We start from the raw sequence: 25,108 nt of genomic DNA, 5'->3' as shown, positions 1-25,108 counted from the left end.
TAGCAGGGTGGTGGGCAATGAAAGGAAGTAAAAACATTGGGACAAATGAGTGGTCATAATATTTACTGGCGAAAAGAAGATAGTTCTTTACATAACTGAACATAGTCAAGATCCTTAGTTGCAAGGTTCTCCAACAATCTCCTTGGATATTTTAAATAGGAGTTGGACCAGTAGGAGAATACTGTATAAGCGCAACACTGTTTTACACAAGGACCTTGTCTTTTGCCAACATCAATTTGAAGATATTATGCTCCAAACACCAATTAAACAGGCAAAAACAACATTTTCACTTCATTTTTCTGACACTAAGACCTGCAATAATCTTTTTTAAAAACACTTCTAAATTACATGCCTTTTTCCAATGCCTGAAGATAGTGAAAGACTGACTGCTTATGTCCAGATCAGCCAAGAAGAACTTAAGCTGATACAGAGGTTTTGCAACTTGTACAATCAGCTCTTCCCGTAACTTAGTTTCCACTCAGGTGTCGCAGAGTAAAATCAGTTATCTTCCAGATCTGCAGTTGTAAGATTATTATTTTATATTTGATTTATCCTGCCTTTATATATATGGAGGAGCAATTTATCCATGTGTTTGATCCCCTTCAGCTGTTTTCAGAGTTGTAGTTTCAAAACTGAAAGTCATTTAGAGTAGCTCAGGAGCAATGGTGAAAACGGTGAAATTGCCCCTTACAGAAGCTCTGGTGGCTTTTTCAGTAGAAATATTTTACAAAAAAATTCATTCTGAGAGCACCACAGAAGATACCACCACCAGAACTCTGTAGGCCCTCCACCCCTGCTCCAAGGCAGTCAGGACAGGTGAGATATGTAGTTACAGGACTAAATCTAACTTAATCCAAACTAAGTAGAGTAGACCTATGGAATTCCATATACAAGCGCAACTATGAAAGAACTAGAAAAAAAATCCTGAAGTGTAAGGAAGTATTACTGGAGTCCGAACATATCATCTCCCCACTTGATTGTCCTCATTGCTATGTATAGATGTAAAAGCTGGGTAGTGAAGAAAGATAACAAGAAATGAATTAATTCAAAGTATGGAATTGGAGGAGAATTTTATCGATACCATGGACTGCTAGAAAAACAAAGAAGTAGATGTTGAATCAAATCCATATCCAGTGTGGTTTGGTGAACAGACTAGGACTCGGGAAACTTGCATTTGAATCCCTGGTCAACCACAGGAACTCACTGGGGAAAGGGACACAACTGGTAAAACCACTCCTTAAATATCTTATTTACCAGGAAAGCCCTATTAGGGTTGTCATAAGTTAGTTCTTTCTTGATAGTCCATAACAAACTCACACACAGACACAGACACAGACACATATAAAATTAAACCCCAACTCCCTCTGTAAACATAAATGAAAAATACTTTAGCCTTATCATAAGACAAAATTCAATGGAAAAAAACAATGTTGGGGAAAGCTGATGGCATAGGAAAGAGAGACCAAATAACATGGATTGACTCAATAAAGGAAGCCATGGCCTTGCATTTACAAGAGCTGACAATCTCAAGTACTTCAACAAAAAAGAGGAAAGTTTGAAACTCAACAAAACTTGGCTCCCAGCTCTCAAAAATACAGCATGCAAAAGGTCACGAACTCTACCCAACCACAAGGTCAAGGAGATCACTACCATCAACCACAGTGACAGATAATCTCCTTATCACAACAATACACCCACAACAAAACACACTAATCACCCATCCACAGAAAACAATACACCCACAACAATACACACTAATCATCCCATCTCACAGCCATAAATACTCCACGCCCTAGCCAAACTACACCAGAGCACAGTTTGCTGTCCTCTGAAGATGCCGGCCACAGAGACTGGTGAAATGTTAGGGGAAACCACCTTCAGAACATGGCCAAGAAGCCCAAAAAACCCACAACAACCATTAGATCCCGGCCGTGAAAGCCTTCGCGAATACATTAAGTATTGTCACCTGACAGCACATTGCGCCAATAAAAATCCGTCTGTACTTGTGTAACTCCCACTGATTCTGAGTCTACTGTAATTGGCACTAACAACTGGATTCAGCCCACTGTGACTGGCCCATGTTCCCAAGGTTAGTCTGACATTCTATCCATTAGACTTACTTTACAGATTTCCTGCCTCATTAAGGAATAAATTACATAGTCCTCTTCAAGAAGGAAGCAGGGGAACACTGTACCCTTCCCTTCCTGTTGTTGCTTGCATGCAACATGTCTTCAGAGAAGAAGTTCCTGCTATGTGTAGCCTCTTTCCTTAAGCAAAAACCCTGAAAAATCAGGATTCTTGGCTCAAATACCATCAAGGGGGGAAAAGCAAAAAATAAATGTGGCGGTCACCGATGTCACTCATGCCATCCATATTCATGAGCTGGTATGCATGAACCTATGAGAGGACTGGAGAGGCAGAGTCAGCAACTACATGAGGCTTGGCGGAAGGAGGAGGAGTCAGATAGGGCTGGTTAGTCAGAGAGATAGTGCTGATTAGGAAAATAGGTAAAGAAAGTGTAATGATATAGCAAGAGAAAAGAAGTATGTACTGAGAGGACTGTTGATAATTTGCTTATGTATAATGTGTATCTGAGAAATGTCTGTTATTATTCAATCTGCTTCACTTCAATAAATAAGTTCTGTTTCTGTTCACAAGTCAAGTGTTCGGACAAACATCACTTATATTGTGGATTGAGGTAATCCACTGGTGGCAGCGAGAAGAAAATGCGATATGAGGGAAAAACAAGCAGGGGCCACAAGGGCGAACGCCACAATAACTTTAACTTACCTCTGAGCTATCGTTTTCTAATTCTCCTACTCTGTTTTGAATGGTATGGTATGCCTGAGCATACTGTTGGTACCACTGCTGGAGAGAATCCTGCCAAAGACAAAACAGTTTTCACCTGATCCACCATTTTCCATAATTATAATCATATTACACAAAACCAGCATAAGGTTTGCAAAAGAAGACTACACATCTGCTTTAGTAAGACAATATTATTCCTTCCTCATCTGCCTTAGACCAAGTTCTTGCTTATTTTGTTTCTTTCATTGGAGCAAATAAAGCAGTAATACTTAATTAATAAATAAAGTGTACAAATCAGTAATGCTATGAAAGTGTGATAATTTATTCCCTGCAAGATTAACATTAATTGACCAACTCCCAATATCTTCTTGACTAGAAGTAAGAACATCCTGAAAAACATTTCCCATAGCTAAACTATGACATGAACACTCCTGATAACAAGAAGAATCTGGCTAACACACTCATCCTAGAAATCTGCTTTTGGTGAAATAAAACAAAATTTAGCATACAAGGCTTCACTTTGCAGATAACAGTGGGTCTAAATGAATAGTTCCTCAACTTTAATTTGAAGCTGTTACTGGGTGATAACTCACAGCTCTTAGCACTGGCCATACTGACTAGGATTCCAAGACATGTTGTCCAAAAGCATCTTGGGATCCCAAGTTTAGGAATCACCTCCCTACCCCAATTTATTAAGCAAATCCTTTGGAAATCAAGCCTGTAACATACTTTGGACACAAGCCCAGGAATCATGGACCAATGCACAAATTTAGCAAGGTGGGGGCCACACCACCCTTGCCATGCAACAGATAAATATACAAGGACAACATAGGACTCTGCAGACTAGCCTCATCCACTGCTTCCACATTTCTCAGAATACCAAACTATTTTCTGCTGGAAAGTCACAAGAACACTAGCTTAATACTTGACAGAATAAGCCGTACATGGCAAGTAGCCCACACTCTTGCACATGAGACAAACACATGATCTCTTTGTGAGGCATACTTAAGCTTAGGAAATATAAAAGGCATGTGCGGTGATAGCTGTGAACAATGCTGGCCCATGCTCCCTACACTTCATTCAGTGAACAGATCAGGTGGCCCCTTTTACAATGTGTGATGGGAAGACACCAGCAGTAGAATGCTTAAGCAGACTTGTTCAATAGTTGCCTGTGAGGAGTGAGATGGCTTCTAGGCTGCCCAATGGTGAAGTTTTCATAACTTGGATTAAAATTCTGCTCCCAGGTTATTGGTGCTCAATGGAGTGACTTGCACAGGCACAGAAAAGCTGGCAAAGGCAAAATTAAAACCACCCACGCTCACAGTGCCACAAAAAGGCCCCTTTAAATTACTTTCTCTTGGCCACCAGTTTCAGAGTGCGTGATCTGGAAAACTATACCAAAATTGTGCAGCAACTTTAAGTTCTGACTACAGAAGTATTCATTCAGGCTTGTTAATGTTGTATTTGTAGGGTTATTTGGGGGGCACGTTTTGTAAAAACTTTTCTTTTAATTGTTATATTTGATTCACTATTGCTTGAACTTTACTTTTAGCAGTACAAAACAAGCAGCAAAATCATGTTTTGTAACTATGTGGGTGCAACGCGACCTTGTGCTTGCAGTAGCTGTGATCACACCAAGCTGAAAGTGCTGTCTATGAACCACTCCAACCACTGCACTGCACACCTGGTTGCAATGGAGACGTGTAACTGATGGTGCGCTTGTTTCCTGTCACAATGGCTGGCAGATTTACATGGGTGTAACTTTAGATTATGTTAGCATGAACAGAATTTTGCCCAGTGGGTATTTCCAGACATTGCAAGCAGCTGGGATTTTCAAGAATTCTGACTTGTAGGGTAAAAGCCAGAGTGCTGGTGCATGATGGCTGACTGCTCTTGCTTGCAGATGAAGCAGCTCAGCTAGAAAATATCTTGTTTACAGTTTGCTCACTGTGGCAACTGAGGCCAATAGAAACTTGAGTTCTGATTTGTTTCTTTCCCAGCAAGCCAGAGAATGAATCCATAGCTTGTTTGCGTGTTATTCTGGCTTGCTGGGTAAGAAACAAGCCTACATGCCAATTTTTGTTAAGTTTGAACATCATGCTAAACAATCCAAGATCCCTCCCTATATTGGATGCTACGATATGCTCACAAAATGCACAGAAAAGTGTTCACAGCAGGATTAATTTTATAGAAAAGCAAACCAATTGTAGAGTTTGCTTCTTCTTCTTCTGTAGGACTTACAAAAGTGCTGCAGTCAACAGCTTTCTGCAATTATTTACATTACACAAACAAGACACTTCATAAGGCAGTGTTTATATGACCAAGGCATAACTAGGAACAAAACACAGGTAGATGAAGGATGTGCATGAGACACACTGCATTGACAGTCTTTTATTATTATTATTATTGATTTTTCCTGATCCCATCCTAAGCTTAAAGATGCACAATTTCTTCAGCTTCATTTCACTTTTGAATACTGTACACACACAGCTTGTTTAGTTCCCCACATAGCCAGAGAATTTCTACTATCAAGGGATTTTCTACTATACCTATATTCCAAAACAGTCACACTGTAAAACAAAAAAATCAACAGCTAAAACTATAACTCACTGGTTGAAATCCTGTTGCTTAGTTTAGTAAATCATACTAGAATAGGCCAATAAATCATGGGGATTTTGAGGAGTCAACTTCTCCACTGATTCAAATGGGCCTACTCTAATGGCAACATACTGTGCTGAGCAACAGGATTTCAGAATAGTTACTGATCCTCCTAAATTATCATCTGACTAGAACTCTGCAACATGTTTAAATAAACAAAAAGACAGCACATAGCCACCAGCTCCAGTACAGCCATATCTGAGCCACATACCTGTGTATAATCCCCATATGATGGTGAATAGGTAAAATAGTTTTCCACTGCTTGTTGCGGAGAAGCTCCCTGAGCAGATGCCGTGTCACATGAGTTATACAAAATTCCCGACTGCTGCTTACCAGCTCTACTGGCAACTGCTGGTCAAAGGGGGAAAATCCATTGTTACATGTCATGTAAAAAAAAGAGAGAGAGTGATGTGAAACCAGAATGATGCAATAAAGAGTGTACATCACCCAGATGACTAACTCAAAAGCTTGTCTAGAAAGAGGCATGGAGACACGTAACATTAGAATCAACATCACTTTAGCTAAAGCCAGGATTCCATTTTTAACTGAGTTCTCAGAAATGCTTCCAATACTACGAGGAGATTTTGCTGCTAGATAGTCAAGCCTATCCCTTAATGTAAAAAAGTTTCAGAACCTAAGCCTAAAGACCTCAAGTGAAGGAACATACAAAGTTTCTGAAAACAGGCTATAAAGAGGCTATGCAATCCTAAATTGTTGTGCATTGCTGCTTTGAATGTGGTTTAGGTATTGCTTTCGTTTACCATTTTTAACGTGGTATTGGTTTAATCCTTTTTAGTTGTTGTATAGTTTTTGGCTTTAACTACTGTCTTTTATTTATGTAAGATTATTTATATCCAATCCCCACATGCACATTAAGTGACAAACACAAGGTTGAGGGAATCCATTTATCTCACTACAGCCGTACCTCGGTTTATGAAATTAATGCGTCCTCCGGGACGTTACGTAATGCAGAAATTTCATAAACCAAAATGCAGATTGCACTAGGAACAGGGATGGAGCTAGAAACCTCCAGGCGCAATGCATCCTGGGGAAACCCTTTCATACAGTGAGGGGGGGGAGGAAAAAATGTAAACCGGAGCATTATTTTCTACGGATTTCGGTTCATAAACTGAGGTACCGCTGAATATGCATTTCTGCCCTTAAAAGCAAAACAAAGTGCTAAACTTCTTTTAAGTTATGCTAAGTGGCAAAAGAATCTGGAGTTACAAAAACCTAGATCTTTTGGTTATTTAAAATGTGGAAAGAAAAATGTTAGTTAGGCATACTTCAGTCTCGAAAGACTATGGTGTCGTGCTTTGTATGGAGGACTTGGAACAGCGTCTAGTGTGGCTGAAGAGGCCAATTCGAGAGTGGCAATCTCTTCCACACTGAAGACAAATCCAATCTGTCCCCTGTCCAGCTCCCTGGTTTTGCTGCTTTTGTGACTTCCTCTTTGCCTTGGCTGGACAAGGGTCTCTTCAAATTGGGAGAGGCCATGAAGCACTGCCTGCCTCCAGGCTGAACGGTCAGATGTCAGGGTTTCCCATCTGTTGAGGTCTATTCCTAAGGCCTTCAGATCCCGCTTGCAGATATCCTTGTATCGCAGCTGTGGTCTCCCTCTGGGGCGATTTCCCTGCACTAATTCTCCATACAGGAGATCCTTCGGAATCCGACCATCAACCATTCTCACGACGTGCCCAAGAAAAATGACTCTGCTGCTAATAACTCTAGGAGAGCAATCTGGATTAGGGTCATGTTGTGCATTGCAAAGACCCAGTGGCCCTTATCCAACATTGTGATGAGGGGAGCTGACAGGCCTGCTGCTGCTTTTACAAAGAAAGCTTAGTCCTTGCAGTTTGACCTTTTGTATCACTGTACCCTGGGAATCCCCAGAATGATATGCGATTAACTTAACATTTACCTAGCTTACTACTGGTGAAGCAATCGATATGAGACACCCAGCATGGTTAGAAGACAAGACTAGGCTGCTTGAGCATTAAGAGGATGCAAGGAATCCTGTAAATGCATGAGGATCCACTGTAGGGATAGAGAGATGAGGAAATATAACTTCATAGGAGTTTCTAAAAACAACCCTATGAACTCAAATATCTATTATTATGTGCCATCAAGTCAATTCTGACTTACGGCACCCTCTCTAGAGTTCTCTAGGTAGAGAATGCACAGAAATGGTTTACCATTCCCTTCTTCTGGGGGTGCCCTGGGGCTGTGCAGCTTTCCCCAGGTCACATAAGCTGGCTCTTTTCAGATGCACAATGAATTATCGAACTCCCAATTTCTGGCTCCACAGCCAGATACCTAAACAACAGAGCTATCTAGCCAGGTCAAGTATCTACCGCAGATATGATAAAATATATTTTAAACTAGACATTACAAATCTTTAGCAACAGTGCTAACTTTTTGTTTACTGTTGTCTTTCTTTAAAACTAATGCAAAATTTCAGCAGTAACTGATATCAAGCACTGGGGTCAACAGTCTTATCTACAAGTATAGTAACTATCTCCCATATTCCCTTCTGGAGAAAATGTGCTGCTTACCAGAAAGGCATACAGAAGGCAATACACTTGCCAAGTTCAAGTAGGGATTTGTACTAAGATGGATTTCTTTAGGAGGATCTCCCAAGAGTGAGGTCTGCTTTTTTGAAGAGCTCTGTAACATATAAATACATACATATGAATTCTGTTTTTCACCCGACAACTAGAACTGACATGTAAAGTTAATATAATGGAGACATCTTCAATTCAGGTCAGGATTTTTTAAGCTGAAGTCTAGCATGTTGGTCTGGACATTGTGGTTGGCACCTTCCACTTCCCTCCTAAGGCCTGTTTGTGCCTCAGTAGTATTATTTATGGAGAAGCTCTATACAGTCAGCAAAAACAAGACCTGGAGCTGACTGCGGTTCTGATCATCAGCTTCTCATAGCAAAATTCAAGCTTAGACTGAAGAGATTAGGAAAAACCACTGGGCCACTCAGGTATAATCTAAACCAAATCCCTTATGAATACACAGTGGAAGTAAAGAACAGATTTAAGGAACTAGATTTGGTGGACAGAGTGCCTGAAGAACTTTGGATAGAGGCTCATAACATTGTCCAGGAGGCAGCAACGAAAACCATCCCAAAGAAAAGGAAATGCAAGAAAGCAAAGTGGCTGTCCAACGAGGCCTTAGAAATAGCAGAGAGGAGAAGGGAAGCAAAATGCAAGGGAGATAGGGAAAGTTACAGAAACTTGAATGCAGACTTCCAAAGAATAGCAAGGAGAGACAAGAGGGCCTTCTTAAATGAACAATGCAAAGAAATAGAGGAAGATAACAGAAAAGGAAAGACCAGAGATCTGTTCAGGAAAATTGGACATATTAGAGGAACATTTTGCGCAAAGATGAACATGATAAAAGACAAAAATGGGAAGGACCTAACAGAAGCAGAAGACGTCAAGACGAGGTGGCAAGAATACACAGAGGAATTATATCAGAAAGATTTGGATATCCCGGACAACCCAGACAATGTAGTTGATGACCTTGAGCCAGACATCCTGGAGAGCGAAGTCAAGTGGGCCTTAGAAAGCCTGGCTAACAACAAAGCCAGTGGAGGTGATGGCATTCCAGTTGAACTATTTAAAATCTTGAAAGATGATGCTGTTAAGGTGCTACATTCAATATGCCAGCAAGTTTGGAAAACTCAACAGTGGCCAGAGGATTGGAAAAGATCAGTCTACATCCCAATCCCAAAGAAAGGCAGTGCGAAAGAATGCTCCAACTACCGTACAATTGCACTCATTTCGCACGCTAGCAAGGTTATGCTCAAAATCCTACAAGGTAGGCTTCAGCAGTATGTGGACCGAGAACTCCCAGAAGTACAAGCTGGATTCCGAAGAGGCAGAGGAACTCGAGACCAAATTGCTAACTTGCGCTGGATCATGGAGAAAGCCAGAGAGTTCCAGAAAAATATCTACTTCTGCTTCATTGACTATGCGAAAGCCTTTGACTGTGTGGACCACAGCAAACTATGGCAAGTTCTTAAAGAAATGGGAGTGCCTGACCACTTTATCTGTCTCCTGAGAAACCTATATGTGGGACAGGAAGCAACAGTTAGAACTGGTCATGGAACAACTGAGTGGTTCAAAATTGGGAAAGGAGTACGGCAAGGCTGTATATTGTCCCCCAGCTTATTTAACTTATATGCAGAATACATCATGCGGAAGGCTGGACTGGAAGAAACCCAAGCCGGAATTAAGATTGCCGGAAGAAATATCAACAACCTCCGATATGCAGATGATACCACTCTAATGGCAGAAAGTGAGGAGGAATTAAAGAACCTTGTAATGAGAGTGAAAGAGGAGAGTGCAAAAAACGGTCTGAAACTCAACATCAAAAAAACTAAGATCATGGCCACTGGTCCCATCACCTCCTGGGAAATAGAAGGGGAAGATATGGAGGCAGTGTCAAATTTTATCTTCCTGGGCTCCATGATCACTGCAGATGGAGACAGCAGCCCTGAAATTAAAAGGCGCCTTCTTCTTGGGAGGAAAGCGATGACAAATCTTGACAGCATCTTGAAAAGCAGAGACATCACCTTGCCAACAAAAGTCCGAATAGTCAAAGCTATGGTTTTTCCTGTCGTGATGTATGGAAGTGAGAGCTGGACCATAAAGAAAGCAGACCGCCGAAGAATTGATGCCTTTGAATTGTGGTGCTGGAGGAGGCTCCTGAGAATCCCCTGGACTGCAAGGAGAACAAACCTATCAGTTCTAAAGGAAATCAACCCTGAATGCTCACTGGAAGGACAGATCCTGAAGCTGAGGCTCCAGTACTTTGGCCATCTCATGAGAAGAAAAGAGTCCTTGGAAAAAACCTTGATGTTAGGAAGGTGTGATGGCAAGAGGAGAAGGGGACGACCGAGGATGAGATGGCTGGACAGTGTCTGCGAAGCAACCAACATGAACCTGACACAACTCCGGGAGGCAGTAGAAGACAGGAGGGCCTGGCGTGCTCTGGTCCATGGGGTCATGAAGAGTCGGACACGACTAAACGACTAAACACACACAGTATTATTTCAAAGAAGATTAATTGCTAAGTCTGTTTCTGATAACCGACTGCAAACTATTAATACATCAGCTTCACAGGGGATGTGCAAGTATTATTTTGCTTCCAAGAGGAATGAAGTTCTGTTCTTCTCCGTGGTCTCTGTGCACATATTGGTTCTGTGCCTGTGCATATTGAAGAGACCATGAAAGAAAACAGAATCAATGTTAAAGTGCCTTTTGTAGTCAAAATGGAACTGTAATGAAAACATTGCAAAAAGTTATTTCCCAACAGATATGAAGGGAATTACAATACTGAAACACAACAGCATGCCATTGCTTTCTTACCCCTGAATTTGTGTCAGTGCTCTTTGTCTGGCTCTCTTGTGTGAGATGTCCTGCCCGCAGGCCTCCAGCAGGGACATTTGTTAAGTTCTGCAGATAAGGCTGTGACCCTGCGCCAGTGCCGTCTGTCAGTCCCACCGCAGATGGTAGCTTGTCTTGTGTGTTATTTTGCCGAGGCATTGCTTGGCCAGCTACATGCTGATTTGGAAAGAATGGCAGGATGCCAATCCCTGTTGCAACCGGTGTTTGAACAGGAGTCCGATTTGATACTGCACAGTCCATCAAAAATGGGGGGGAAAGTCTGTTAGGCAGGAATCAGCTTTACACTTTATTATTAAAACACAGAAATACGTAATCATAAAAGGGCTGTTTATTTTTCTGTGCCGAAAATGAAATTCTCCATGCTTCAACAGTTAAAATCTTAATGTCCCAAACACAACAGAGCTACTAGTGCTCTCTGAAATATTCAGGTTCATGTAATTTTGATCATTTATTAATTTATTAAGGCAATAGATCAGTTATCTCCTTAAATACTATTGAAGACAAGTTGTGTGTCACTTAAATTATCAATTAATATATTTTGATAGTTTGTTCGCCCTGCCAGACGAACACAGCACTCTTAAAGATGTGTGTGGATTTTAAATCCTACTTTTCCATTCAGAACCATCCAACACCACAGTACTAGGACCATTTTACATTTAGATTTAAAAACCTATTTGTATATGCAGAGAGAGCTACACAGAAAAAACAAATACTATCCAGCTTAATTTCCCTTCATGCTTTTGTGATCAAGCAGCCCTCACAGTATCATATTTGAAGAGGCATGTATACACATAGTTTGTAAATAGTAACGCTACAGCATCTATTTCACAGAGGAAGATACCTTCTCAACATAGTTGTAATTTGGACTACAGAAGATATCATTTTGAATAGCAAATGAAGTCAGCTTTGTGTCCGGACATGAGATCCTTCATTTGCAGGGCCACTGCCTAAACTCAGTAAACGGCAAACTTCAAAGCCTTCAAAAGCAAATTTCATGTGATTAAGTAAAAGATTTCTGTGAGGGCTGGTGAGCCATAAATACTCAGGTGCACCCACTGTTACTCTGTGCAATGTATAGTGTGTCTGACTTCTTATTAAACCCTGGCCTAACTTCATTTCACCTTTGTATTCATCTCCATTTTATGCCCTAAGTGTTACATGAGTTATATATAAGGACAATTACATGTCAAAATGGAACAAAGTGATTTCCCAGTATAGTTCACATAGTGATGGGCATCTTCCAAAGGTCCTCACAATATCAAATTTTTAAAAGGCTATTCACTCAGTAAGACTACTAGGTGGGCAGTTCTAAACACAAAAGAGGCCTTCCGCCAACTCCAGAAAAAGGATATGATATGAAACCATTCTTTGACCAGACTTTTTAAAAATAGTCATTTTTTAAAGAATAATTCTATCCCATGCCAACATTTCTGCCTCATCATATCAATATGAAAGATCAACATATCTTAAATTATAGATCTCTGTGGTTGAAAATAGTCAAACCTCTAGATAGATGGTTAGGCTGGAGGCTTAGCTGGCAGGAGAAAAAGACTTAACTTACGAGACAGTGACTAAACCCAAGTGAACAGGATCAGACTCCTAGTATGACCTGATAAAATGGCAGACTAAGTTTATGTTAAAAAGTCTTTCTAATACTATAGTCAAGTATCAATTTTCTATCTCAATTAAAACAAAGAGAGATACCAGATTACTGTGAAGTTTGTTGTTATGGTCATGTTGCTCAACAGTACCCTTCAAACAGAGTTTTGCTTATAAATCCTATGTCTAACATTGTTACTAGAGATGCGGGTATTCGTGTAGGAATACGAATATCCCGACACAGGTGGAAATAATGAGGGTTGTTATCTATCTCTGCAATAGATTAGCCACTCTCCAACCAAGCAGAGAAGCTTGGTTGGTAATCGGTCGCGGACAATGGCACAATAGGAAGGCACCATGGAGCCAGCAGCAGCAATTGTGAGTGGACAGTCTGGCCCCATGGTGGCCGGGCCCTCATTATTTGCACCTGTGCAGGGATATTCATATTCATATACGAATACAAATACCCCCATCTCTAATTGTTACTTTTATAAGCAGATTTATATATTAAATCGTTATACTTGCTCTGAATGAAATACAGTGGTGCCTCGCATTACGATGTTAATTCGTTCCAGTGAAATTGCTATAGAACGAAAACATTGTAAAGCGAAATTTAAAAGCCCATAGAAAAGCATTAAAACCTGTTTAATGCGTTCCGATGGGCTTAAAACTCACTGTCCAGCGAAGATCCTCCATAGGGCAGCCATTTTCGCTGCCTGTCTTGCGAGGAATCTGTCCCTAAATACAGCAGGGAGCCATTTTATTTACCCGGCGGACATTTAGAAACCGCCAGTCAGCTGTTGGAAAATCATCGTTTTTGCGAAGAATCGGTTCCCGAAGCAGGGAACCGATCATCACAAAGCAAAATTCCCCCATAGGAACCTTTTTTCGATTGCAAAAAGTTCATTGTAATGCGATTTCGTTGTTAAACGAAGCGATTGTAATGCGAGGCACCACTGTACCATGTTTTCCTCACTAAAATATAAATTACAGAGAAAAAAACAGAAGCTACTATTTACAAGTACAAAGAGCTACAATTTAAGATATGTTGATCTTTGGCACATAACAACTTTGGGCATTAAAAGAAAGAGGGTTTTAATCCACTGGTGTTTGTGAAGTTTGGGGACAACTGAAGACAACTACAGCCAAAAATCCTGTGGCCATCATTCCCACTACCCACTTCCTTGAGAAATTGTTTACCTTTTCTAAAACTGAGCTACTAGCCTCCGGGTGTTAAACAGAAAATAGCCACAACATCCCATAAGACAGAAGTCACTAAGCATCCATGGCTGATGCAGGAGAACTTGAGCGTGCTTCTTAAATGGCTACCTTCATAATTATAGATACATTATACAGAGGTGCATCTCCCCCCAAAATTAGCACTTTAACTACAATAGGAAACAAAATGGCACTTGCAGCTGCGTGCTTCTCCTGGGCTCCCCACATCTGTGGTCACATGTGGTACAGTGCCCATTCCTAGCACTGCCTGAAGTAATGTTGCTGGAGGTTCTCCAAGCAGACTTGGTTTCTGCAAATAAGCACAGAAGTATTGTTTATTGCTATAAATATTTTGCTAAACTGTTCCATAACCTTTCAAGTGCAGATACTTAAAAAAAACCTAACCCTATACTGGTTGTTGTGGGTTTTTCGGGCTCTTTGGCCATGTTCTGAAGGTTGTTCTTCCCAACATTTCACCAGTCTCTGTGGCCGGCATCTTCAGAGGACAGCACTCTGAAGATGCTGGCCACAGAGACTGGCAAAACGTCAGGAAGAACAACCTTGAGAACACGGCCAAAGAGCCCGAAAAAACCCACAACAACCATTAGATCCTGGCCGTGAAAGCCTTCGCAAATACATTAACCCTATACAGTACTATTTGATAACAGAAAATTGACCAAAGAAAGAAAATAATATTGTATCTGTAGCAGAAAGACAGCATGTATTATTTATTTTTTCTTTTCACCCCACGTTTCTCATAAAAAAGCACTCAGGGTGGCTTACATAATTTGAAACACAATATTAAAAGCTAAAAACAGTAAGTTATTCAAATATAAAGACAAAATTAATAACATTTTAATAAAAATATTAGGAAAAAACATGACTAACTAAAAACAGATTTAGAAGAAACAAAATATAAACCAGCCTGTTTATTGTCTCCTAGACAGTTGCTTACTAAGGAAAAACCTGCCTGAAGAGAAATGTCTTTGCCTGCCTGTGTAAAGACAGCAAAGATGGGGCCAGCTTGGCCTTCTGTGGGAGGGAGTTCCAGACTCTGGTGGGAAGACTAGTGTTCAGGAGGAAGATTGCCACTTTAGAAAATCTTATGCATAATGACTGTTTAAAAGATAGTTACTACCATCTTATACACAGTCTATGTTGCTCAACTCACAGTGTTTGTTTGAATATTTTCAGTCTTTGCTACTTGCGGCACCTGTAGATGGGAGAGATTCTGTAGCACCAAACTTGATGGATTTCCAAGAACTGGTCCCTGTCAATTGGAAAAGAAAAATGAAATAAATTATATTTGGGAGCAGCATTACTCAGCATTCTGAGAAATAAAAATGCAAATAGGGAATTCCTTTCATATAGATGTTGGCAATTAGGATCATATCCTTGCTTTCCAAATATCCAGAATTCCATTGGTCAGCCAGGGAAAGCTATGACAGATGTACATAGAATTACAACTTCTGGCACAGGTCACTCACTGTATATCTGTAATTAAGGACGGTAGCCATTTTCCACAGCAGTCTTCTAGCACTGCACAAACAGTTTTGTAACAAACATAAGTGAATAGCAGTCAGTTTCCTAAGGCCAGGCAGAGTTTGTAAGAATGTGCAGAAGAATGCTACTCTAGTATCTACTCCCATGAAGGCCAACCACATCCCTATGGGTAGCCCACAAACAGCATGACAAATCATAGAATCACAGAATCTTAGATCTGGAAGGGGCCTATAAAGTCATCGAGTCCAACCCCCCCACTCAATGCAGGAATCCAAGTCAAAGCAGATCTGACAGACGATTGTCCAATTTTCTCTTGAATGCCTCCAGTGTTGGAGTGCTCACCACCTCCTGAGGTAATTGGTTCCATTGTCATACTGCTCTAACAGTTATGAAGCTTTTCCTGATATGTTCAGCCTAAATCTGGCTTCCTGTAACTTGAGCCCATTATTACATGTCCTACACTCTGGGATGATCATGAACAGATCCTGCCCCTCCTCTGTATGACTACGTTTCAAATATTTGAAAAGTGCTATTACATCTCCTCTCAGTCTTCTTTTCTCATGGTTAAACATGTCCAGTTCTTTTGGTCGGTCCTCATAGGGCTCGGTTAATAGCATATGCTCAGAAAACAAAAATCCATGAGGAAAATAAGGGTATTCCTAAATAGCACAACATAGACCTCAGCTAGTTTTCAGTGATGTTTAGAGATAATTGTTTAAATATATACTGAGAAATATATAAAGACGTAACAGAATCTTTATTTAACAATCACAAAACTAGCCATACTATGTGTTCAAAAACTAATTTGCATTGAGTTAATGCATCTATTTTAGTTGGGACTAATAATAAAACTAGAAATTTCTAATATTTTCAAAAATTACATTACTATATAAATACATAAACTAAGTACATCAAAACATAATATTGGGGGGGGAAGTAAAACAAATTCAAAGAGATTTTCTCCATTGTTAACTGATGCTGCATTCTAGTATGGATTTTCTCTATAATACTTCAATTCAATTGCCATAAAGCAATCATTTTTCCTCTCAAAGGTCTATATCCACTTGCTAATCAAAACAAGTGTAGACTCAATGAATCAACAGGAGTTTTCAGTCCCTGCGTGGGAGCCTTGCCCATTCATGCATTGGGGGGGTGGTTCCAGCTGAAATCAGAACTAAACGGCAGGAATACCAGCTGCCAGTGCACAGCCTTGATGGAGCTCTGCACATAAGGACAGCTTAGAGCGAATGTAGGTTGACATACAATTCAGCAGCTGATTCAAACACTGAAGTCCTGATGCTTAGCACCCTAAGTCACAATTAGAGTAGGCTCATTGAATCAGTAGAGATGATGATGATGATGATTATGTTTGTTGTTGTTGTTGTTGTTGTTGTTATATTTTGAGTTATTTTTATTTTTATTTTATATTTTTAATAATAATAGCAATAATAACATAATAAAAATAAAAATAAAATACTAATTTTAAAAATTGAATCAGTAGAGATTTGATGAGTTAATTCCTCCATCAATTCCACTGAATCAGTGAACCTACTGTAGGTGCAACTCATTACACTAAGCAACAGGATTTCAGCCTATGGGTTTAGTCTGGTTGGCAACAGGACTTAGGTCACAACATTTAAGGTGGCTGTTCCGTAAATATTTGTTCAAAAATGGTACAGTACTGAAATTGTAGGTCAAGGATGGGGAACCTCTGGCCCTTCATACCCTGCCAGATTACAGCTCCCATCATCCTTGTATAATGGAGTTCAACACTTGGTCTTCCTACTCATGTATGTATTATGCATTTTTGTATGCATGTACATGTCTTTCAAAGGAAGAATACACATAGGTGGTATTTTTTTCAAGATAAACTATTGTTCAGCTAGTAAACACAGAGTGTGCTGCCAATTCCTTCTGCCAATTCCAGAAAAACATGGTGTTCCAAGAAAGCTATGGAAAGCAGTTTTGTTAGCACTAGCATATAAAAATATTTTTTTTCCCAAGAAGGGTGCCCCAAATGTGTGAAGTGAGAACATACAGCTCATTATATGGATACTAAATTAATGTTCTGGGCTTAACTTTAATGAATAATGAAAAGGAGAAAATTTTCCTTTAATAATCCATGTGTGATTCTTTTGTAAAGACCCATCTTTGTTCACTGTGGAACAGTTAGTCCAGGACAGCAACTGATCCTCATCTGTTAGACTCTTGCTAAGTAAAACATGCCTCCCCTTCTACCATGAGACAAACAAAAACATGTATTTTCCTTTGCAAAGAAGTAGTAAACAGTTGGCAAGATCACAGGAAGATTAACACTAACAGCATATACCAGCAAAAGAGTTAGTAAGAGAAATGCAAGCATGTGATGCACATGTCTTCAGTCTTTGCTTCCAGCACAAAAAAACACTGCCACCACACAGTTAACTGGTGTGTATTTACAAGAAGTCTACATAATAAAGAGCCGGAAGAACTCTTTGAATAATTAACATGGAAATCTAGTATCTAAATACCTATTATTCTCTCTTATGGTTTAAACTCCCCCTGCAAAATTACAGAAGCTTCAGCAGACATCTAAATAAATGAGAAAAGGTGTATAAGCATTCATGCTGCCTTACAGGTACATGAATTTGCAAAGCGAATAGGTTAGAATATTTTGTTTTAATGATGCTTTTAATGAGGTATGTTGTACCTGTTTTCTATTCTTCTTCTACCCACTGAGATTTAAAAATAGTGCTGGCTATTAACACAGCTCAAATAATATACAGTGGTGCCTCGCATAACGTTTTTAATTGGTTCAAAAAAAAACGTTATGCGAAACATCGTTATGCGAAACACCATTTCCCATAGAGATGCATTGGAAACCGGTTAATCCGTTCCAATAGGCACGGATTGCCGTCCTTAAGCAAAAAAACCCATAGGAAACATCGTTATACGATACAATGTATCCTCCATTGGAATGTATTGTAGCTGACTCAATACGTTTCAATGGCTTTGCGAAGTCAATTTTTGCAAAATTAAGTGTGTCATAAAAGGGTCAAAAATGGTTTTAAATGCTTGGATTAGCTTCTGCACCCTCTAAAACGGATGCAAAAGTTAATTTGGCTTTGATCTGACTTTTCGTTAATTAATGGTGAATTTTTTTCCCCCAACTTTTGACAGCTGTCAAAATCTGACAGCTCCATTATTTCCTATGGGGGAAGAAAAAATTCACAAAAAATTAATGAAGACTCAGCAACTGTTCTAAATTCTTGGGTTCGTTAGAGGACCCCCTAAGTTGTGTGCAAACCTGATTTGGCTTTGATCTGAACTTTCGTTAATTTTTTGTAAATTGTTTTCTCCCCCATAGGAAAGCATGGAGCTGTCAGATTTTGACAGGTCCATTGGTTCCTATGGGCCAAAAAACAAAAATTCACAAAAAATTAACGAAACGTCAGATCAAAGCCAAATCAGGTTTGCACATGACTTAAGGGGTCCTCTAACGAATCCAAGCATTTAGAACCGTTTTGGACCCTTCTAAGACACTTTTTAAATTGAAAACAAAAACATCGTTAAGTGAAGCAGGGGACCTAAAACAAAAAACGTTAAGCGAAGCATGGTCCCAAAAACGCTATGCGAAAATCGCCCATAGGGAAAAACGTTATACGAAGCACAATCTGACTCTGAAAAAATAAACGTTAAGCGAAAAAAACGTTAAACGAAGCAAACGTTATGCGAGGCACCACTGTATCTCAAGATTTCCTAATACTTCAATAATGCATCAGAAGTCTCAGACAATTCAAAATAAGGGCATATGTTGGGAATCTAACTAACAAAAATATGCTTTATTTTTATAGGACTCCCTTCCTTACATCTATTGTTTAATGAAGACATTAAGGCAATCCATCTATCCTTTTTTCCCTTCATGAGCAAACTATAGAAGTTAAGCAACAGCCAAAATCTTGTTGTTTAGAGCAGGCCTGTTTAATCAAGGGGTGTGTGTAGAGTCCTTCATAGGTTCCATTGATTCAAATGAGCCTACTTTAACTATACCTTACTATGCTAAAATAAATTGCAGCTAGTGTAGGACCATTTGAGTCAACAGAGCTTTTGAAAGGACTAATTTACCAAATTCCCATTGATTCAACGGGTCTATTCTAATGCAATTTACTATACAAAGCAACAGGATTTGGGGCAATATCATCTTATGATACAAGCAGCTGATCTTGCTGTTAAGAATGGAAAATAAATGCACTGATAACTCAGCACCTCATTCTGAATTACAGATTCAACAGTACCTTATTGTTATTATTTTGTAAGTCAATGATGCTTAATATAATTGAAACTTTGCTTGAGTGGCAAGTGAACTCTGATCAAATGTTGATTCAACACATTTTATATCAATTTACAAACATACCTGATGAACTTTATTCAAGTGCATAAAGGCTGGGCTGATTGATGGACTTACAAGGTGGGGTACGCTCATGGGCGCTCCGAAAACTGCTTTAGAAAACATAATAAATTGCCAGATTTATTATAAATCTATAGCACAGCGATGCATTATGGTAAAATGAATTACCAAAGATGAATTTTACATTACATTTACCTTTTCCAAATGTTTTGCATTGACTAGACTTATAAATAACTGGTATGCCTGAGAGTTGCTTGCAATTCACATGGGATCTACTTTGGCATGTCATAACATATGGGCAAAATAGTGTACTGTATTTCCTCTCAGGTACCATGGGGATGTTCCTGCCTACCTACACCCAACTGCAATGATGGCAATGCAAAATCCTTGAATAAAGATAATTCTTCCCATTTAGAATGAAAATGTTCCCCCAGTTAGAAGTATAACTATAACTTAGAGAAAGTTTGATAAAATTTATGTCTTACTTCTAATGGTAAAACAATATGCAAGCCATCTATCCAGATGCTGCAAAAGCTGCAAGGTGTGCAAGCATGGATATTTGGGTTAATAACAAAAGACGTTAATTCTATAATTATCAAACAGAAAAACAAGTCCTGTTGAGAGCAAAACAAGCAATCCTTTTGAAGTTCTTTGAGAGCAAAAGTAGAGGAAACAGGAACAGAGATAGGGGTGACACAGTAAAACCCCAGACTATCAAACAGTTTTTAATGAAGTCCTTTGCCAAAGATTCCTGAGTGAATTTAGCATTCATGGGGACAGCTCTCTTAGGATCAGCAAGGGTTGGAGAACAAGAGGCTCAGCACAGGAGAAACAATCATAAAGGAGTAAAGCAAGTAGCAGAGAACAATTAAACCCATCATAGGAACAATCAGGCTTAACTACAGAGTTTATTTCTATTATTAGAGCCCAACTCTGCAAAACATGGAGAATGTTTAAAGGTTAAATAAGACATGGAAGGAGAAAATTCAGGTGCCTGAAGATGGATCAGCCACAGTCATGCAAAAATACAAGAGGAGGGGGCCTGATTTAAGAAGCAAAATGGGCATATGAGTGATAAGCATGATTCCTTCTTACGGCTTACCTCCCTGCAACCTCTCTCCAAGTGTACTCTTCTCCCCCGAGGGCTCAATTCTGACATGAGAGTCCAACTGAAGGAAAAGTGATGCGAGAAGTCAGACTGCAGTGGAGGAAGCTACCAGCAGGCCAAGAACCTGCACAAGTCAACGTCAAGCCTTTTTGCTCTCAGAAATCAAATCTCCCCCTTCACTTTATACATGACTGTGGTAGATCCAGGTGTGAACACATAAAACTTCATGCAACAACATGTAGTTTAATTCTAAACCACTGCAAAGTAGCTTTCTTTACTAGGAATGTACCATTCAGATATTTTGGCCTCCAGCTTCCATTCTGGGAGTTCCACCTGGCAGACCCAATCCTACAGACACATCAATTTTTCTCATGCGTAGAAAGGCCTAGCTCAAAGGTTCTGTGGTCTAACTCCAGGTTAGCTCCAAGGTAAAAAAAAAAAATCTGTTTGAATGCTAACTGGAAGACTCTAAATGTCATATCCCTATTCATCAGCACAGAAATTTTGTAGAGGACTCCACCCATCTGAGATGACAGTGCAGGACTTTCTCATTGGGGTATGATTTACAGGCAGGTCTAAGCCCTGGTGCTTTGCCCAAGAAGCTGAACAGTAGGATCCAAGGTTTATTAAAGTACTGTAGATACAATATATACATTATCAAAACAGGGATATCTTAAAGTGTCATATAGCATTACATAGTAAGGCAGTACAACACTTTTTAAGATGGTTTCATGCTAATAATAAACAAATATAGTGGATTAGGGGAATAGATCTGACTAGATGATCACTCTTATTTTCTCCTATCCACTTCAAGCTGAAGTTGTTGCACTATCAAATTGCCAACAAAAAGACACCACTGAACTTCAGAGTACATACTTTAAAGCTTACCAAGTTTATTAAGACATCCATGTAGTTGGGGTTGTAACAACATTTGTAACATTGCTGGTGTGCTCAAGCTTTTCATAATCTGCAGCGCATTTGGCTCTGGAAGCAACCCTTTTCTGTTGTTCCTCATCTTGAATAAAGGACAAATAAGAAGGGGGGGAGGATAAATTTTATTTTGTAAATGCTGCATTTCATGAAACACAATTTAGCAGCACTATAGGAGACTAAACACATTCAGAACTTTATAAGCTCCCATAGAATAGTGTTCCTATTATTGCAACCATGACTGTTTTTGTCATTGCACATGTACTTACTAATGGTTACGGCAAAGAGCAGCACTTCAGAACATTGAAAAGCAAGCAACCTTACTTCCCAATCTGAGACTTCTGGACAATCTTACATGAAAGACGGTAAGGTGGGTATACCACCTGAATTAAATGTACAGTGGCGCCTCGCTTAACGATTACACCTTTAAACGACGAATCCACTTGACAATGAGGTTTTTGTGATCGCTTTTGCGACCGCAAACCGATGTTTTAATGGGCAAAATTTGCTTCCCAATGATCGGTTTCCTGCTTCAGGAACTGATTCTTCGCATTACAACGATCAAAACAGGTGATTGTCAGGTTTCAAAATGGCCACCCGCTGTGTAAAATGGCTCCCCACTGTGCTTTAGGATGGATTTTTCGCTGCACAGGCATCGGAAAATGGCCAACCTATGGAGGATCTTCGCTGGACACTGAGGTATTTAGCCCATTGGAACACATTGAGTGGTTTTCAATGTGTTTCAATGGGCTTTTTTATTTCGCTTGACGAGGATTTCACTCTACAGCGATTTCGCTGGAATGGATTATCCTCGTCAAGCGAGGCACCACTGTATTATAAAAGCTTATTTGTGCCTGCAATACATAAGGCACCTTAAACTGATCTATGAAAACCCTTAACCAAAGTGACTACATAGCATAAATGTACCTTTAATTTTATCTTTAGACTAAGACAAAATTAAGTAGATTTCTTAAGTGTTTCACTAAATAAAAAGGTAAAGTTCCCCTTGACAATTTGTCCAGTCGTGTCCGACTCTAGGGGGTGGTGCTCATCCCCGTTTCCAAGCCATAGAGCCAGCGTTTCTCTGCAGACAATCCTCTGTGGTCACGTGGCCAGCATGACTAGACACGGAATGCCGTTTACCTTCCCACCGAGGTGGCACCTATTTATCTACTCGCATTTTTGCATTTAGCATGCTTTCAAACCACTAGGTTGGCGGGAGCTGGGACAAGTGACGGGGGCTCACTCCGTTGCGTGGATTCGATCTTACAACTGCTGGTCTTCTGACCTTGCAGCACAAAGGCTTCAGCAGTTTAACCCGCAGCGCCACCACTTGTACCACCACTAGGTACAATGACATTAATCAGAACTTTCAATAGCTGCCATTGCCACTCATTCAAACACTTTTGCACATTCCCCTTCCTTCCTCATTAGTTCCTCATCTTTTTTTAAATTCAGTGTTCTTCCACTGGAGCTGTACATGTGGAGACAGTAAATATGTATTAGATGCACTTCAACCTGCACCATATAGAAGAATCTCTCCACTTAGCACCACATATGCCTGATGTTAAGAGTCAACTGATCTGGCAGACAGCTCCAGGCAAACAAGCAACCAAACACATGTGGAACTAAGTCCAGCAGCGGCTTTAACTAAGAGAAACAGCTCAGAGCCCATCCTTCACCAAACATTATGACATGCTTGCTGAAACTTTCTTTTCAACTGTTTTCTGACAAAGCAGCCCCCTCTTGGCTCTCACTGGGAGAGGAAAATGTAGGTACACATCAAAGTCTGGTGACAGCCAGGTGGAAAAGCATGGTAAAACAAGGAGGTAAACCCCAGTCTGTTCTTCTTCAATGTGTGTTTACTTATGCCATTGATGTTGCATTTTGTTTTGTAGTGTGTTTTTTAAAATAGTATGACACTATTCACTAATATGCAGGGGCTCCTGTCCATGAATCTGACTCTGCTACTACCAATCAGATACCAAGTGTGCCCTTTCACTCTGTATTCTCCACAGATTCTGGATATTTGGCTTACTTTAATATATCGGACAAAAGGATTGTGATAGGTCAACAGCTAAGCTAAATCCATCAATAAGAACATACTAAGGATAGATACAGAGGTCATTGTTTTAAAGTTCAGAAGTGATTTATAGATTTAGCTCATAGCAATTCCAAATGTTTGGCAATAACTGCAAGCAGAACAAGCCTTGCATGCAGGCTGCTGAACAAACAGAACTTAGGAATTGTGTTGCTGTTTCTTTTTAAGAGAATTAATTGGCATGACAGAGCTACATTTAATGACAGATATCTCAGCATCGGCTTGCTGTGCCCAGAGATAACAGTCATAACAATATACCACTCCCACCTTTCCTTTGGGGGTAGAAATTCTCTTACCATGCGTTGTGCTGCTATAAGTGTAGCAAGTGTGCTGCGTCCTGCAGCTCCAGGAGCACAGTAAGACACATGAACACTCTTCTCTTTGATAGTCAAACCATCTGTGCCTTGCTGTACTTCTTCCGCCTGCTCTGCCGTTTCATACTCAATTACTGCAAAGCCACCAACAGAGCTATCTTCCTCTTGAGCAAGCTGCAGAGACATTTCATAATATAATGAATAAGATACACATTTCTAGCAACTGTTTGAAACATCACTATATTACTACACCCCACTAAACTGCATGTGCAAAATATTCAGCATTTCCAAGACAGAATTAACATTGCAGATCACTCCTTCTTCAAGCTACATTTAATACACAAATATTTTGCAGATGGTAGCCATACTGTAGTACTTGAATTACTATGGCCCCACTATCTAATCTCATGAAGAATGTAAGCTATGAAACACATTTGACAGCTATTTTATGGATATTTAAGAGGCAGGATTAAAGTGGGTATTAGTTATCAATCACGGATATGATTGCTGTTTATATTTCTTCCCTATAACAAAAGAATACTAATTATTTTCAAATACCATTTTGTTGACAAAACATTTTTAAAAAACTATGAATAGTGAAATTCAGTTGAGTTTAACACTTCAGTTTTTAGCTGATGCATAGGAAACTGTTTGCTTCTGACATTGCTTCTTTTACAATATTGCAGAAACATTATCAGAGCAAAACAACTACGTGTTTTTATTTCAGTTGGCAAGATGAATGCGCTGTTAGAGGAACACCCAGAAGGTATGATTCATCATATACATTCTTCTGGAGCACTGCAATTAAGTTTCACTTTTCTCAGTAGATTCTGTGTCCCAGTATTCCTTAACACACACATGGATAGGGCAAGCACGATGTTATTACATGATAAATTAATGTGAAGTAAGGGTTACTTATTAGATACTGATGCTATGCACCAGCAATGTTGCAATGCTCAATAATACAATTAACATATTTAAAATAAGGGGGATAACTACATTGGAAAACATATGAGTAGCCCCACCGTATCAAATATCAATACTATTATTGTTGGAGTG

General features: G+C 39.7%; 1 protein-coding gene across 4 annotated transcripts in view; it reads right to left on the bottom strand.

The window, feature by feature from the left end:
- The window catches only part of RAVER2 (ribonucleoprotein, PTB binding 2), a 52,533-nt gene that overhangs the window by 3,230 nt on the left and 24,195 nt on the right, over window positions 1–25,108 (bottom strand). Inside the window, exons 4-12 of one of the 4 annotated variants that reach the window (XM_020806064.3) lie at window positions 24,032–24,223; window positions 21,593–21,719; window positions 19,603–19,688; window positions 14,878–14,976; window positions 13,905–14,016; window positions 10,851–11,116; window positions 8,022–8,133; window positions 5,678–5,817; window positions 2,791–2,880 (exon numbers count right to left, since the gene is read on the bottom strand). In XM_020806064.3, the coding sequence (XP_020661723.3) occupies window positions 2,791–2,880; window positions 5,678–5,817; window positions 8,022–8,133; window positions 10,851–11,116; window positions 13,905–14,016; window positions 14,878–14,976; window positions 19,603–19,688; window positions 21,593–21,719; window positions 24,032–24,223 (1,224 nt within the window). The remainder of the gene's footprint in view (window positions 1–2,790; window positions 2,881–5,677; window positions 5,818–8,021; window positions 8,134–10,850; window positions 11,117–13,904; window positions 14,017–14,877; window positions 14,977–19,602; window positions 19,689–21,592; window positions 21,720–24,031; window positions 24,224–25,108) is intronic. The other 3 variants (XM_020806066.3, XM_020806065.3, XM_078392959.1) reach the window with 3 other exon arrangements.

Source organism: Pogona vitticeps, chromosome 4, assembly GCF_051106095.1.
Source record: "Pogona vitticeps strain Pit_001003342236 chromosome 4, PviZW2.1, whole genome shotgun sequence".
In the NCBI taxonomy this organism is placed as follows: domain Eukaryota; kingdom Metazoa; phylum Chordata; class Lepidosauria; order Squamata; family Agamidae; genus Pogona; species Pogona vitticeps.
This window is presented reverse-complemented; position numbering and strand designations above follow the sequence as displayed.